Source organism: Dipteris shenzhenensis, chromosome 32, assembly GCF_047967505.1.
Source record: "Dipteris shenzhenensis isolate YYH24624 ecotype China chromosome 32, Dip_SZ_1.0, whole genome shotgun sequence".
Classification (NCBI taxonomy): Eukaryota; Viridiplantae; Streptophyta; class Polypodiopsida; order Gleicheniales; family Dipteridaceae; genus Dipteris; species Dipteris shenzhenensis.
In genome coordinates this window covers 30,403,403-30,421,115 of record NC_141627.1, presented here as the reverse complement: position 1 = coordinate 30,421,115, position 17,713 = coordinate 30,403,403, and the positions used below count along the sequence as shown (strand labels likewise).

General features: G+C 40.7%; 1 protein-coding gene across 5 annotated transcripts in view; it reads left to right on the top strand.

Moving 5' to 3' along the window:
- Positions 1-12,938, top strand: part of LOC147880591 (LisH and RanBPM domains containing protein) — a 35,838-nt gene extending 22,900 nt beyond the window's left edge. For 3 of the 5 annotated variants that reach the window (XM_087370563.1, XM_087370565.1, XM_087370562.1), the window contains exons 6-7: positions 11,797-11,956; positions 12,225-12,938. In XM_087370563.1, coding sequence (XP_087226689.1) covers positions 11,797-11,956; positions 12,225-12,346 — 282 coding nt within the window. In that variant the 3' untranslated portion in view covers positions 12,347-12,938. The remainder of the gene's footprint in view (positions 1-11,796; positions 11,957-12,224) is intronic. The other 2 variants (XM_087370566.1, XM_087370564.1) reach the window with 1 other exon arrangement.
- Positions 12,939-17,713: the final 4,775 nt, after the last annotated feature.

The window sequence follows — 17,713 nt, the reverse complement described above, 5'->3', positions numbered from 1 at the left end:
CACATTTGTCATCCTCAAAGATGACCTGAAATCTAGCTCTGTTAAGAGTGGACACTGAAAGAAGATTCTTGGTGATACCAGGCCCATATAAGACATCTGAAAGTCTGAAAACTGAGCCATCAATGGTAGTAAGCTCAACTTCTCCTGTGCCACGTACTGAATATGACGAGTTATTGGCACAAGTGACTTTCTTACCAACGGGAGGTGGATGCAAGGAAGTAAAAAGACACTTCTTAGAAGTGATATGCTTGGATGCACCGTTGTCAAAATACCAAGTGTTCAGTGTTTCATTGACATTGAAAGCAAATGCATCCGTAGAAGAGTCATAACTGCAAGTAAAAAATGCATATGTATCATCATTACAAGTGGCTGTACTATCCTGAGCATCTGGAGCAGCCAGCCTAGAATCTGAAATGCAAGATAAAAAGGCATAATCCTGTCCAACAAAGTTGGTTGCAGCATCCCCACTGCCAGATGCATGAGGAGCTGAATCTGAAACAGCCATACCGGAGCTGTTTTTCTTCTCTTTTGCAAGCCTTTTCCTGCATTTTGCAATGTGATGACCTGGCTTTTTGCAGTAATGACAAAAACCCTTCTTCTTGGGCTTACTTGCATCATTTTTAGCCTTTTGTGAAGGTTGTCCTGACCCACTGGAAGGCTGATTTACTGATGTCTTTGCCTGTCCCTTTGTTTTTGACTTAAACTTTGAGAGCATAGCTTGTTCACCTGCACGTGAAGCCAAGTTTTTCTTGGCCTGCTCTTCCTGAAGCAGAAGTCCTATCAACTCATGAAAAGTGAGAGGATTTGCACCCCCCCTCAATGATAAGTTCAGTGAGGTATGAAAGCTGAGATAAAACTTAGAAAGAGAATTCAGAGTGGTAGTAATCATCCCTGAATCAGGAATAATTTCATCTATGTTCAATAATTGCTCTCTGAGATCCTGTAGCTTTGTGAGGTGGACTGACATGGAGTCACCCTCTTCCATATGTGTATTACTTAACTCTCTTTTCAAGAAAGATACCCTTGCATCATTCCGGGCTGCATACATGCTTTCTAAGATATCCCACGCTGCCTTTGAGGTCTTACACGACCGGATATGCGGAATGATAAATCTTTTCACTGAAAGAGAGATGCATGACAAAGCTAAGGCATCCCGTGAATCCCATCTCTTCTGCTCTGGAGTAGTGGCTATAGCTGCACCACCAACTTGTTCTACAGCTGCACCCTGTGCACGACCTCTTCCACCTCCTTGCTGAGGAGGGGTATTAGGTGCCATACTTGTTGGTCGGATCTCACCCCCATTCACATAATCCCATAAATTGCGAGAAATCAGAATATTGCGTACCATAAAACTCGAGAGGGAGTAGTTGGTACCATCCAACTTGTCTTCCTGTGAAAGACCATCGAACTAGAAGTCATTCTGATTTTGTTGGGCCATATCTGAGAAAGAGATTTAAGCAGAAACAAAACTGAATTCCCTTACTGGGAATGAAATGCACAACTCCCAAAAAACACAGCCAAGCACTGGCTGTAAATGCAACTCAGATTTTTGCACTTGCACTGTCAGAAATCTGTCCAAGCATCAAAAACTCTCTAGAATTTGCCAAAAGTGTTGCAAAACACTTTAAGCAAGGCAGTATGAACTGAAAACTCCAAAAATTGCTCTCCCAACACAACAGCCCCAAAATAGGTCCGAAATTGCAACCAGAAAGGGGCAAATTGATTAAAAGCCCCAAATGTTGCAAGAATTGCGCTTTGTCTGCAAAAGCCCCAAATTTCACTGCGAAATTGCAGTGTAATTACAAAATCCCCAACTTTCTTCAAGAAATTGTACTGCAGAATTGAAAGCCCCAAATTTCGAGCTTGAAATTATCTGCAAAGTCCCAAATTTTGCAAAATGCCCAATTCAAATAATATGCTCAAATCTGCCCAAAAAACTGCTCTGCTTAACAATGGCTTCCTGCAAAGAAATGTCTGCCAGACGACCAACTGCAAGAATGCCGGCAGGAATGACACTTGCTCAGAAGGCCAAACGCAATTGTACGGCCTGTACGGTGACTGTACGACAAAGGTACGAATGGGCTGCACGCAGAAAGTACGGAGGATTGTATGGAATAGTACGGATGCCTGATGAACTGACGACGAAAATGATGCAGGAGCAGTACGGTCGACGTTGTACGGCTGGCGACAACGAACCGTATGGAACTGTACGGCGAACCGTACAGTCTGGCGACGGGCTGTACGGTTGAAGATCTGCTGTACGGAATGGAGCTGCAGATTGTACGATGCTTCACTTGTACAGGCGACGAGATTGTACGACAACCACACAGGTATTGTACGGGAATGTACGGAATCAGTCCGTACATATCTGTACGAACGATACGACAAGCTGACCTGGGAGCTTGTGGGATGGAGCTGGAGGGCAAGAAGAAAGGAGCAGGGAGCAGGATCAACCTGATCTGATACCAAATGTGAGAGTTTGGGGAGAGAGTGAGCTTGAGAGCTGAAAGCTTGATAGCTTGGTTGCAATAGAAGAGTGTGAGAGTACAATTGATACCGAGTGTGAGTACAACTGAAAGAGTTAGAGATAAGGTTTTGTCCTAGTGACAAAACCTTAGTAGTCACTAACCATAGTTAGTGAACTAACTGCGGTTAGGGGGAAAAACCTCTTAAAGAGGGAAAAGTACCCCTAACTAGCTTATTAAATTACATTGGTCACTGCTGAATTATATCTATAATTCTAACACATAAAACTGCCTTCAGGATAGAACGTGGGCTTTATCAATTCAAAGTGATGGCATTTGGCCTAACCAATGGACTGTAACTTTCCAGGCCCTAATGAACAAGGTATTGCAGCCTTTCCTTTATAAATTTGTGTTGGTATTCTTTGATGATATACCGATCTACAGCAAAACAAAAGAAGAACATTTATTGCATGTCCAGCAAGTATTGGAAGTATTGAGGGCATACCAGTTGTATGCCAAATCAAGTAAATGTACTTTCATGGCTGAAGAAGTGGAATATTTGGGCCATTAAGGTGGATCCCAGCAAGGTAAAGTGTGTAAAGGATTGGCCTATACCTCAGAATATCACCCAGCTGAGAGGGTTCCTTGGTCTAGCATCATTTTATAGAAGGTTTATAAGGCATTTTGCCAAATTGGCAGCTCCTCTCACTGATCTTCTAAAAAAGAATGCTTTCCAATGGTCTGACAGTGCCAATAAGAGCTTTGAAGCATTAAAGGAGGCATTAACTTCAGCGCCTATCTTGGTATGTCCTGATTTCTCTCAACCTTTTATAGTTGAGGCTAACGCTAGTGGAAGGGGCATTGGAGCTGTCCTAAAGCAAAGTCATGGAGTTATTGTCTTTGAAAGTCGGAAATTGGATGACAAAGAGTCAAGTTTCCACATTTATGACCAAGAGATGTTGGCAATACTTCATGCGATCAAAAAGTGGCACCACTACATTTATGGCAGCCATTTCAAGGTCAAGACTGATCATAAGACTCTGAGATATTTTCTATCTCAGTCTTCTCTATCACCCAAGCAAAGGAGATGGCTATCCATTGTGCAAAACTATGACTTTGACATAGATTATAAGATGGGCAAAGAAAATATTGTGGCAGATTCTCTTTCCAGGATATGGGCTTGTACTTTATCATCTATTACTGAGGTTTATAAAGATTGGATCCATGGCATTCAAGAAGAGTATCTCAATGATCCTCAAGCAGCTGCACAGACTTGCAAGATCTTGACTGTCAGCAATATCCCAATTTCAAGTTGCACAATGGGCTCTTGTGGTATAATGATAGAATATTTCTTACTGAAAATTCCTCCTATAAGCTGCTAATCTTGCAGGAATTTCACTCATCTCCTATGGCTGGGCATATAGGCCTCAACAAGACGTATGATAAGGTAAAACAGAGTTTTTACTGGAAGGGGCTTTGGAAGGACGTTCTTGCTTATGTTCAAAGCTGTAAACCCTGTCAACAAAACAGGGAGTTGAATTTGAGGCCAGCTGGTCTACTACAACCTCTACCTATACCTCAAGGTAAATGGACACATATCAGCATGGAATTTATTAAAGGTCTACGAGTGACCTCTGAGTGGTTGTTGATAGACTTACTAAAGCTGCCCACTTCATTCCTACTAAGACCCAATTTACAGCTTCCAAGGTGGCTAAGCAATTCATGGAGAATGTGTTTAAATTACATGGACTTCCTCAAGAGATTGTGAGTGATCGTGATGCTAAGTTCATGGGGCATTCTTGGCAAGAGCTTTTCAATTCCATGGGAACACTTCTTACCCCAAGTACAGCAGATCACCATCAAACTGATGGGCAAACAGAGAGGGCTAACCGTTGGTTGGAAGAGTATCTAAGGCATTTTTGCTTTGAGACCCAAGCATCGTGGGATAGCTGAATTTTGTTATAATACCACCAAGCATACTTCAATTGGTATGAGCCCTTCTTGGCAGCCATCTACAATTGCGGAGCAGTAATCTCAATTGCTTAGCTGAATTCTATGGCCAAAATTGAGTCTTTATGAGCAGATTTGATTTTCTCTTGCTATATAGCATATATGGACATGCTGCAGCCAGCATTCACTATCCTTTCTCAGATCAGCATGTCTCTCACTGGATTATATGATCAGATCTGTTACATTGGACAGCATAGCTCTTCCACCCAATTGCTTGATTGGAATATTATATGATCCATTTACAGATCAGCATGCCTACAAGGAGGTATTTGACTGAGAAACTTCATTGTTCAGTTGATATGACCAGAATTGAGCTGTTGGTTTACAAGGAGCATTGTATGTCCAGGTTACAGCCTTTTCAAATTAGAGGACAAATTTCTATTTGAGGAGGGAGGATTGTAATAGAGGGTTACTTTTTACTTAGGCTAAAAGTTAGTAGAAAGGCCTTTATTGGCTTGTAAGTGTTTTCCCCTTTTTTTAGGGGATACCATAAGTTGCCACGTGGCATCCTAAGAGGTAATCCCATAAGCAATACTGCTTTGTAGTACCCTGGGCCATACCTATATAAGGGCTCTAGTTGTACTTGGCAAGACATTCATGACTTGTACTTCATTACTGAAATAGAAATTACAGCAAGAGTTCAACACTCAGCTGAATTCTAAAAAGGATTGACTTCCTCTTGTCCTTGTACTGCCCCTCACAAGTCTCTGTTGTAGGTCCAGCCCATGACCTTCCACTCCTACCTTTTTCCTAAAACATAAGGTACTTCACTACTTTAACTTTCATGCATATTCTACCAATTTTAGGGAAGTTTACTGTCAGTTAGGAGCAGTACTGTTGCAAAGAGAGATGCCAAACGGTGAAGAATCAGACATGAATAGGCGGCGAACTGCAGCAGGGAGGAGACTGAAATTTGTGTCGCAGGTGTGGCAGCGATGGATGGGCAGGACGCTGTTGGAGATAAGTGCACACTAAGTGTACTATTTCCTAGTCTACATTTGTCTAAGTCTAGTCTAGTCTTTGTGTCTTGAGTGTGTGCCATGTGGCACCTCTACAATTATCCCATAAGCACTCTTGCTTTATGTCTTGTACTTTGGCCCATATATTCATGGGTCACATCATTGCAATCTATCTGTCTAGCTTGTGTCTTGTCTACACTCTTCTCAAGGTATTTCTTGTCTTTCAATTCTGTTATTTCATTTCTAGTTTCTAGTTCTTGCTTCCATATTCCAACATGGTATCAGAGCCATGTAGATTCCTCTTCTCTCTCCTCAGTCTACTGTAGCCATAGCCGCCTCTTCTCAGACTTTTGCTCCGCTCAGCTGGTCGCCATCTCCATTTTCTGCTCGCTGCTATCGTTCCTGCTCAGATCTGCCCGCCTCTTTCTGCCCCGCCATCACAGCACGCCATTGCGCGCCATATCTGCGCAGTTCCGCTCCAGATCTGCGCAACATCTCTGCCAGATCTGAGCGCCAGATGTGTGCAGTTCAGCTCCAGATCTGTGCCCATCAGCTCCCGCTCCTGCTGTCGCTCCTGCACCACCATCAACGCACGAGTGTCCGTACAGTCCGTACGACTGTACGGAATCCGTACCTGTTGTCCGTACAGTCCGTACGACTGTACGGAATCTGTACCTGCACAGGCCGCACTTCTCCAGTTGCTGTTCGAGATCTGCGCCATCTTCACGGAGATCTGCGCCATCAGTTCGACCTCCTGGACTGCGCCCCTTTTTGCACCTCTGCCTCTGCCTGGGATTAAGGTACTGTGCTTTGCCTCTTTCAGTTTGCTGAGCAGTCTCTCTTTTTTTGCTGGTTCCTCCTGCTTCGATGGGCTGTCATATGCTATGGCCTTGACAAAGTGGTGAGAGAACCGGCTTCTTGGATCTCTCCTTCCATTTATTTATGCAAATATTGTAAGGGAATAGACACTGCCCTTGCATCCTAGCAAGAGGTAAGACCTTCCCACATGGCATCTTCCTCTCATTCTCTCATATCTATCGACAAATTCAATGGGTCTAACTTTCATACTTGGCAAATCAAAATCAAGTGCCATCTTATGAAAGAAGGTCTTTGGGACATTGTTCACCGTGCTGCTCCCGAAGGTCCCGACACTGAGCAAGTTGTCACTGCCAAGAACGACAAAGCCTATGCTATCATCTTGCTCGGCCTTGGAGATGATTACATTCATCACATCTCCGACATACAGTCTGCTCCTCAAGCATGGATCACTTTGGATACCCTTTTTGGACCCCGATCTAAAAACTCTAAGATTGCACTTATGATCTCATTCTTTGATCTACATATGCAGGAAGGAGCTACTATAGCCTCTCATGTCAATTATCTTCGCAGTCTTATGGTTCAGCTTGCGTCAGTCAAGTCTCCCATCCCTGAAGATATTGCTATTGCTGTACTTCTCAAAAGCTTACCTGACACCTATGCTACTCTTGTCACTACCTTCAAGTATCACAATAATCCTTCTCTTGAGGGTATCATCAATGCTCTCCAAGAGGAAGAAAGAACTCAACAACGAAAGGTAACTGACACTGCATTTTTAGCAAAGAAAGGAAGTTCTAAGGTAAGAAAGCCTTGCACCCATTGTGGCAAAACTAATCATATGGAGAAGGACTGTTTCAAGGCTCATCCATGCACCATTTGTGGCCGTGATAATCACCGGGAGAGGGACTGCTACTCCAAACCCTCTACATCAGCCCCTGCATCTATCTTAGCCCATGTTGCTGCAGCATCTCCATCAACAGATCCTGCTGTTCCTTCCTCATATGATGAGAAGTGGGCTTTCTGATTACTTCTATTTCTTGTCTACCACCTTGACCACCGATGATGTAGGTCAAGGGGTTCTAGTGTCTTGGTCTTTCTGTTTGACTACTGTCAGTCTTCTGTCTATCTAGTCTTATCAATCTATCTCTCTATCAATCTGACTATGTTTTGTCATGTCTTCTATCTTGTCTCTCAGTCTATCAGTCTTTATGTCTGTCTTCTAGTCTTGTCTTTCTGTCTTACTCCTAGTGTCCACTTAAGGAGGGTGTTGGCTATCTTTCAATTCTGTTATTTCATTTCTAGTTTCTAGTTCTTGCTTCCATATTCCAACAGACGCTTCCTCCATGACGACCTTTGCTTTCGCTCCCCTTCATACGCAGCTATGGAAGGTAGGTGTGCAGCTCCATGTTGATTACGATCATCACCTCAAGGAGAGGCTAAGGAGAAGAGGAAATCACGAGTAGCTACAAGAGGAGCTCACGAGGAGAGGGAGTGGAGGAGCTAGCCTCTCCATAGGTCTGAGGTGAGCTTCAAGGCCCCCTTATTCCTTGAGGAAAGCTAGCTCTGATACCACATGAAGGAAGGTACATGACATGCAGGAATGGAATGGAAAGGAAATGTAAAGAAGATACACGTGCGAAGCAATGATAACCAAAGTACTCACATGATATAAATAGCTTGATGTTGATTGATATTTTAAGACTCAAGACAAGTACAACACTGTATAGTGTGACACTAGACTCTAGAAAGACACATGTATATGGGATATATCCCAATATGACATGTGGCATGTCTAGGACTCACTAGACTAGAAAGCCACACCTAGACCACCTAGAACACTCACTTTGACTTCATGTTCTAACAATCTTTAGAATGCATTTTCACGTCCCAATCTCTCGTGCTATAGGGGTGTGTCTGAAATTACAGATTCAGTTTCTGCATTTGCTTCTGTAACAGCCCCTTTGTCATAAGCATAAAGATGATCGGCCCTTTGGAAAGTGCTTGAGTAAGTGATCCAATAAAGTCTGCTTATGTGCAAGGGCATTCCAATTGTCATATGCAACGATAACTTTAGAAAATAACTGGTGAAGCCATTTGTAGAAAATGGCTGAGATAGAAATCAGATTCTTTTTTATACATGGAACGTACAATACTTCCAAAAGAGTAAATTGTATCTCCCGAAACGGAAGTGACTTCCACTTTGCAAATCCCTTTCACGGGATAAGATCACATGTTACAATGCCCCCTTTAGGTTTATCTTCCATGTGTTTTTGTAGTAGTTGATGTGCTTAGAAGCACCAATATAAAAATATGAATCAGACATAGAACCTGAAACTAATAAAGCTGCATGATGCTTTGATGGATTGTAGTCGCAAGTGAGAACAACTGCCCACTCATCATGAGCCATATTTGTTGCCTCATGGTTGTGCTCATGGGCATTAGGAGCAGTTGTAGCTGCAAGACCTTGTTGCTACTTTTTTTTCCTTTGAAGTAATGTGCTTCTGACACTTTGAGATGTTATGTCTAGTCTTAGCATTTTTCCTTCCTCCCATTAGCCGGGCTAGAAGAAGATGAGGTACCAGAAATAGGTTTGCCTCGCTGAAATTCTTGGCCCTTTTCCCTTTTCCTTCGTGACCTGTAGCAAAGGCTTGGTCGGCATTGATGGAGGCAGCCCTATTTTAGCGGCTCCGCTGTTCTTGTAAGAGCAAGATGACAAGTTGATCTTAGGTATGATGATTAGGGTTACCAATGGCCACTAACCTGAACATTGTAGTAGCGAAGCCCTGATAGTCAATCCAATGTCGTGGAACCACTTGAGAATCTGGCACAATGTCATCAATATTAAGGAGCTGCTCTTTAAAGTCCTCAATTTTTGTGCGATAGGGATCCATACTATGCCATTATTCTATCTTGACAGTGTCCTGTTGCTTGTGTAGGCAACCGTGGCCTCATTTCGAATTTGACAATGGGGAAATGGAAACAGAAACATTTCAAGATTTCTAGGAGGGCTGAAACAGGGAAGCAAGGGGGGGGGGGGTGAGATTACATTTAGCAAGGGATATTGAGATTACATTCAGCACAGTGAGCATGCATGGTGGAGGTTCAATTCATGGAGTTAGTATTCTAGATATGTTTTGGTGTAATGGCGTATGTGGTATCGTTTGAATGGTATTGGTTCAAATGACCGAGGTATGTATTCTTGGTTGTCATCCATTTATTATGTGCTCTTCAATTAATAGATGATGTAGTGATGTGATTATCATAATAGGTTTATGTGATTATTGACAATCGCCAATGAGTTCCTTATTACTGAGTGAGTTTGCAAGCAATAAAGGAAAAATGGACTAAAGAAAGAGTGATACTTTTTCTGACCTGTTTGAAGAAGTGCCCTCCTATGCCCTTAATTCACACAAGGAGCTTGCCTAGAGTCTCGTAGTGTCACTTGCTATCGCCATATCCCATAGAGGGAGGTGTTGCCAAAAAATTGTTGATAAAAACCTTCTCTTCTCCTCAAGGGGGAAAAAAGAATCTTCTTTTCTCGGTAATAAATAAAAAAAATAAATTTAAGAGGTCTTCTGCTCTGATACGACTTGTCACGAACTAGTCTCTCCTTCAATAATGCAACATGCACATGTATGTACATTGCAAAGTCTCCAGATGATGCAGAAAGTGAGGCAAATTGGCCCTCAAAATAGGTGGAAGGAGTGCCCACGTGAGTGTACTTGTTTTAATGAGAGCCTACATGCTCAACACATTTTTTCCAATCCTCATGCATGCACACATTCCCACACTCCATGCAATGTACAAGAAGTTACATCCTCTCATGCCTTTTGGGCTAGCACCCATTGGTTATTCTATTTGTAGCCTATGACACTCGGCCTACCATTTATTAATGCAATACCCATGCATCCTATCCATCCTAGATCCTTCCTAGGACCTACATGTGTGAGTGCATATCTTTATTATATTAGCTGGCCAATATAGTTTACATCTTCCACGTAGTCCTTATGGCAGCTTATGCTTGGGTATGATGAGAACATAAGTGTAGCTTTGCTTACACAATTATTTTTTAATGTTATTTTTCTCCTTTACTCATAGTTTTCTTAAGTCGCTCACAAACTCCTTTCTTTTCTTCGTTCTTTCACTTGTTTCATAAAAAATTACTTTGTATATTCTGGTATATTTTTTAATTTCAATGATGCTTGGTTCATGATAATCTCAGTACTCGGATGGAACCATAATTCTAGAAGTTTCTAAATACAAAAATATGAATGAATATAACCATCTTCTTAAGAGATGAGTGTATATAGTATCCAAAACTGAGTTGAAACTCTCCAAAAGGTTCTTTGCAAAGTCCAGAAGTGGAAATCTCGACATGGTGCTGTCCAAGTGCCAAATCTTAGCCAAATACAAGGACTGAAGTACCATAAGCATGATCATTATAAGCAGCATCAATAGCGGTAACCTAATAAATGAAGTCTAACTTGGAGTTGAACTAGAACTACCTTTGGTGGCTAGAATCGATCACCCAAGAGGTAAACTGTGAAATCATCAACTAGGACAGCTGCAATCACAGGCAGTCAACTTTCAACAAAGCCCTGGAATCAATAGCTGTAACCTAATAAATGAAGTCTAACTCGGAGTTGAACTAGAACTACCTTTGGTGGCTAGAATCGATCACCCAAGAGGTAAACTGTGAAATTATCAACTAGGACAGCTGCAATCACAGGCAGTCAACTCTCAACAAAGGCCTGGAATCAAGTTGCAGTCAAAAGACAGGCTGCTGGATCTTGCAATCAATAAAATGTCAGCCTCCTGGACCCATGGGTTTGTCCAAAAATTGAAGCAAGGTCAGATCAAAATAAGTTAAAATATAGGTGCAAGCTCCTGGTGAGAACTTCTGAGCTGAATCAAAATTAATCCAAACATGTACAATCTGGCCCCCAGCTGGTGACAATTTTGGGGCAAGACTGTGGAATAAGGCCACAAGTGCACTAGGCTATGGGATGTAGATTGTTCTGAGACGATTATTACAAAGATGAAGTGATCCTTGAATGTAAGTAGTTTTTCATAAAGGTTGCTCTACCTTTGAACTCCTTTTCTTCTCCGATGACCCTACTCTTTCTTCTTTTTTTACGGACAAATTGGAAGAATAGTAAGATTGCGATGTTTACTATACTCGCAGTTGCAGTGAATTGTTGTGCAATTCTATCAGACAGGTTACTATTTTCACGTTTTCTCAAGGTGCACTGGATAGTCTAGCAATTCTGTGTAATTTATCAAGCAGGATCTCATGTGCTAAATGCCGGAGTGCTTGTGCCAATTTCTGAGAATCAACTATGAACCTGAAATCTGTAATCTGAGTTTTGCACTTCAAGTCAGCAGTAAATTATTGTCAGAGGAAATGATGTCTGAGAATCGTGAGAGGCTTGCTATCTAAATCATATCCAAATGTTCAGATGATTTGAATACCAGTGGACAAATTGTAAAATCTGCTATACTGTGGTTGTATACTCAGCTTAAAGATACTTTGGTTATGTTATTAGCAGCATGCTTTTCTAGAAGAATTGGAGCGCACTGTTGCTTTATTGGCCTTTGAGGATACTTCAACCTGTCCTGTTGGGGAGCTTTTGGATATATCACAACGACAAAAGACGGCCAGTGAACTCAATGCTGCTATTCTCACCAGCCAGAGCCATGAAAAAGGTTTGCACAATTTTTTATCATTAAGCCTGTGTTTTTTCCTCTTTTCCATCTCGTCAAAATTTGCTTCTCTCAAAATATAGCTCAAGGGACTACTAGGAAAAATAATGGAACAGTCATGGGTTACAGGGTGGAAAGAGGCTTGAAGAAGATTACTGTTTTAGGGGTAACCTGTGAATTGTATTCTTTTGCTTTAGACTGCATGGGTCTTTTGTTTGTTTCAGTTGAATGGAGTCTTTTTGCATTTAAAGGGTGAATTTGTCTTTTACAGATCCAAAGCTTCCAAGCCTATTGAAGATGCTACTCTGGGCCCAGAATCAGCTTGATGAGAAGGCCTCTTATCCTCATATAATGGATCTTGTAAATGCTACACTAGAAGACCCTGTGACTTAACCGTGATTGCCATGTTATTACCTCATGTAACAGGGTTTTTTCTCAGGAGAAGCCCCAGGAGAGCAGGAATTTCCAGCCTCCTTTCTGCTCCTGTTTCTCATGTCGCCTCAATCTTCATTTTACCTTCAGTCTCTTGCATTGTAGACTATTCCGCTTTTTTCCTCCTGTTGGTCCTCCTTTTCGTATGGTTGGAAGGTTCGGAGACATGCTCCTTTCTTAAAGGTGAATGCCCGCATGCATGCACCTGCCATCTGTTACTTGCAATTCAGGTGCTTGTTCTTCTGTCAGTGGCTTGGTCAATATTAAGGCGACCTATCAGATGAATGGTGCCTAATTGCCAAACATAGTGTACATGCTAAATATCAGTGGGATTTCTCCCTTCTTGAGTACCGGACTTCTAATAATCTATACCAGAAGAATTTGGACTGGCATTGTATTGAGGCTTAGAGTCAGAAGTGACATTCGCTTAGTGTATGGGTAAGAGCTGCATTTATTCTGAAAGCCAGCATTGTGAAATGTTCCAATGTTGTCCACGTGCATACTAGTAAATTGTTGGTCAAACTTGCACTTGCAGTAATGTCTATTATCAATATATTTAGTCCATAGATCCTGATTTTGTCTTTACTCTTTGACAGCTGCATTCTTGTTTTTAAAATTCGTGTGCCCTTGACTAGTTTTAAGATAGCCGATTACCAGACATGCTCTCTAAAAGGAAGCTCTCTCAGCTGTCATGACTAGGAATTAGATGAGAAGATCTCTGAAGTTAGATGAGTAAATGTCCAACAAGGGCTGAGAACTCACTGCATACCATCACTCTAGATGTGCACCATGGTTTTAAAATTCGTGTGCCCTTGACTAGTTTTAAGATAGCCGATTAGTTTTAAGATAGCCGATTACCAGATATGCTCTCTAAAAGGAAAGCTCTCTCAGTTGCCATGACCAGGAATTAGATGGTATATGTCCAACGAGGGCTGAGAACTCACTGCATACCATCTCTCTAGATGTGCACCAAGGTTTGATGGCATACTACATTAATTGGTTAGAGATAATGGATACCTTAGAAACAAACTTTCGTCACGGATATTATGAACTATTTAGAGGGAATTGTCATAATAGACCGTAAATTTTTTGAGGAACCTAAAGATTAAGATGATAATTTAATTATCATGTACTCCGTTTCACAAAATGCAAGAGCTATTGCTGGTCTTGATGTGAAGAGTTATTTATTAAGACCGCCATTCATCAAGAAGTGATGGCTCCATGTGAGTGGTCTCATTTGGTTTGATGTTCTTTGTGACTTTGCACATGCACTCCCTACATTTGATTTTGCATTGCTAATATGAACTTGCCATCTTGAGGGAAATGTTTTTTCGTTAATGCTTCTCATTGTCCGTCTTTCCACTTGACAGGATTTCATTTTGTAGGTACTTGCAATTTTGCATAGTCACCTTAAATCGTTTGCAAGTTTTGCTTGTGATTAATTCTGGAGCACTGCTTTGAATCAAGATTTTTGATGCAATCTTTCTTTTGCAGCTATTTTGTCTATTATCCGTTTATCTGATTGGCGATGTACCACTTTTGTTCACAATTGGTTGACCAAGGCCTACTCATTCCACCTACTGTTCACAAGAAACCGACAAACTTTGTACAATGAAACTTCAAGTACAAGAGATTTATCTTTGCAGTTTTTAAAATTCATAAAATTTTTCATGTTTTAGTTGTATTTTGGCCTTAAAACTTAAAAAACTCCAGGGAAAAACCTGAGGTGAAAAGTTTCCCTAAAACATAAAACTTGTTTATAAACATTGATTCCACCAACAAATGGATATGCAACTGTACTTTCAATCTTGTTGTGACTTGTGTTCTTGCAGCGCTATAGATAATATTTATAGCTTCAAGGCTATTTGCTCCCTTTTGATTCACTACCTTTAAATTTGGTTGTCGCTTATGTTATGTGCACCACTTTTGCCTTGTTGGTAAGTGCTGCCAAAAGTAATGATGCTTCACAAATGCTTGCTCCTTCAATTGCTTGCAAGCTACATTACCACTACAATTTTGATGCAAGACGTTGTTTGTAGACTCAGTGCTTATTAGGCTATTGTGCTACACTTTAATTTGTAGCTCTACTCTACAGATTGTCACTAGCAACTCTCCCTTGGATACTTCTTCTCTACATGTTGCAAAGATCTCCTTCGGTCTTGAGCTAAGCTCAAATTTTCGTCAATTTGCTTGAAAAATGCCCTCCATAGTTGTGGCATAATTCATTGGTGTAAATAAATATGCCAATCCTATCTACAAGAAATGCAACATCTTTTCACAAACATAGACACATGTTAAGGCCACGAGTTAGAGTAGTGGATTGGTGCCATGTGGCAACAATCTACTTCATCAATGATGGACGTATATGGGGGCTTCTATAATTGTTGTCCATAACATAAAATCATGGATTTCCTAACCTAGGACCTAATGTTTACCTACCACTCCTTTTCACCATTGCTTAATCCTAACCCAACATTACCCCAAGGGTAATTTAGTCAACTAAGTCCATGAAAGACCTTTCTTTCTTTACTTTTTAAAAGGATTTCATAATGCATTGTTCATTCTATCAAGTATCTTAGATGAGCATAGCCTACAATTCCTTGCTTTTATAAATCTCTTCAAATTTTCGAAGGGGATAATCCCATGCAAAAACTACCTTATGTCCATCCAAAAAAGGAAATCCTAAACAAGTGCTCCTTATAATTAATGTGGACCTTAATATTTTTGTATATTTCTTTAGCTATGTCAATCATCATACATAGATTTAAGTCCTAAGTTTGCAAAGTACATGGAGCTACTAAATCTAATCCACTCGAATGGAAAGACTACTTTAGAACCACCAAGTCCAAGTGTAGGATGATGAGTAAATAAATTATGTGGGTAATGAAGACCAAGCCTTGATGTCTTTGTCTTTACATTTTTATCAAGCAACATGTTTATATGCATGATCTTTTCTCTTGCATTGGTTCCTTAATTATGAGTGGACACTCTTTAAGTTGTTGAAATTAAAATTTGGCCTTGATGTGAAAGCAATTTTCTGTAGGTCAACGAATATCATTATATTATTATTGTAGTAGGGAAAAGGGGAGGAGGGGATCAATATCTTCCTCGCCACGTCAAAAAAAAGGGTGAATTGCATCTACAGATTCTTGAGAGGTCACGTGACCCAATGTGACACTCAAACAATAGAAGTCGAGTAGAAGATTGCCATCAATAAGGAAATCTAAGGATCCCAAATGCAAGTTGACGGAAATAATTTTATCAATAAATTTTTTCGTGGATAGATCTTAACTAAATTTTGTTTTGACCTCTTACGGCTATGAAAGCAACATACAAGGTCATTACAGGGCATATTAAGGGGATGCTATTCGCTTTGAGTGGATCTAAGGCCTCGCTTAAGGATTTTTGAATACTATCATCTTCATAGGTGGTCTATAATGTCTTTTAGGCCTGAATGGTGTTTTTCGACTTCTAAAATCCCATAATTCTCTCTTGGACATTTTCAGACCCATCAAGAATACCCATAACCTTCGATCTTTGAGAGTATTCTTAGGCTTAGATTTCTACATGCTATAGTTGGTTCCATCCAACCTAGCACGCTCTAGAAGGGGACATATATTGGTTTGGTTCATTGTGTCTTAGTTGGTGTATCACATAGACTTCAATTCAAAGTCAGTTTAGGAATGGTGATAATGCTCCCAAAACCACCTCGAAGTAGCTAGTGCCCTCCCTCACTGCGAGGATCTCTTGGCTATAAAGTGCTTCCCTCTGTGTGACATGATAACATGCTATGAGATGATTACACGAGGGTGGCCCTTGACGACGGGTACCAAGTAAGTAAAAGAGAGCCCATGTAATACAATTGGCAATGTGTATTGCCCTTCTATATAAAAATTGAGGACCAACAAATCAAGATCATGCGAGAGGTTAGTTCTCAATGATGAGACAAATACACACAATCAAATTTTGTTTTCACAAGTCCTCAAATTGAGGTGTTTATAGATATCAAAATAGCACATAAGTAGTCTCGCATGGTGAGGCTAGGGGGAAATACTCAAAAGTGAGGCCTTATAGCCATTCAAAATGAATAGCATGCCCTTGATGGGGTCTCACAATGACCTCCCATGCTATTTCTACCAAAGGAAACAACTCGAGAGGTCAAAATAGAATTCTGTTGATTTTTTGTTTGCCTATTTTCATAGAGAAGGGCAAAACACATTCTTAGTTGTATAATGTGGACCTTGTTTTACCAGCTCGATCCTTGTTAGTTGTATAATGTCTTTCAGGCCTTAGGGATGTTTTTTGGCTTTTGAAATCCCATAACTTTCTCTTGAAAATTTTTTAGACCCATTAAGAATGCCTATAACCTTCAAGCTTTGAGAATATTCTTATGCTTAAATTTCTACATGCTATAGCTGGTTCCTTCCAACCTAGCATGCTCTAGAAGGGGACATTCATTGGTTTGGCTCATCGTATCTTAACTGTTGTATCACACAAACTTCTATTCAAAGTCGATTAGGAATGATGGTAATGCTCCCCCTTGAACCAAAAACAACCTCCAAATAGCTAGTGCCCTTCCCTCATTATTAGGATCTCTTGGCTATAAAGACCTTCCTCTGTGTGACAGGATAACAGACTATGAGATGATTACACGAGGGTGCCTCTTGACAACGGGGATCAAGTGAGTAAAATAAGGCCCACATAATACAATTGGCAATGTGTATTTCCCTTCTATATGAAAATAGAGGACCAGCAAATCAAGATCATGTGAGAGGCTAGTTCTTGATGACAAGAAAAATACACGCAATCAAAGTTTGTTTTCACAAGTCCTCAAATTGAGGCGCTTGTGGAGATCAAAGCATGCCCTTGATAGGCCTTACAACGGCCTCATATAGACATTCTGGAAAATGTGTATGCATATGCACAAAAAGTCATCAATAAGTACACTCTCAGAAAAGAAAAAACTTTGAACAAGGGCTTTTTTTTCATACATGAAATCATTTTAGAGTCTGGAAAGAGTGTTGAGTGCAACAGAGTTTCATTGAATGATTTTTTGTCCAAAAACACTGCTTGGGAGAGGCCTCAGCTTTTCTTTGTCTATGAAATATCACCGGATGACATTCGTCAACTCCTTGACAGAATATTACATACCACCATTGGTAGAGTGGAACTATGTAACATAGTCATATTTGCTGATAAAGATGACAAGGAAAAAATGTCTGCTACCCTAGAAAAGCAATATGGCAATGAGCTTAAGATTTACAATGGTATATACTCAAGAAAAAGGGACAAAGAGAATGCGGTCTCAAGATACAGAGTCTTGAAACA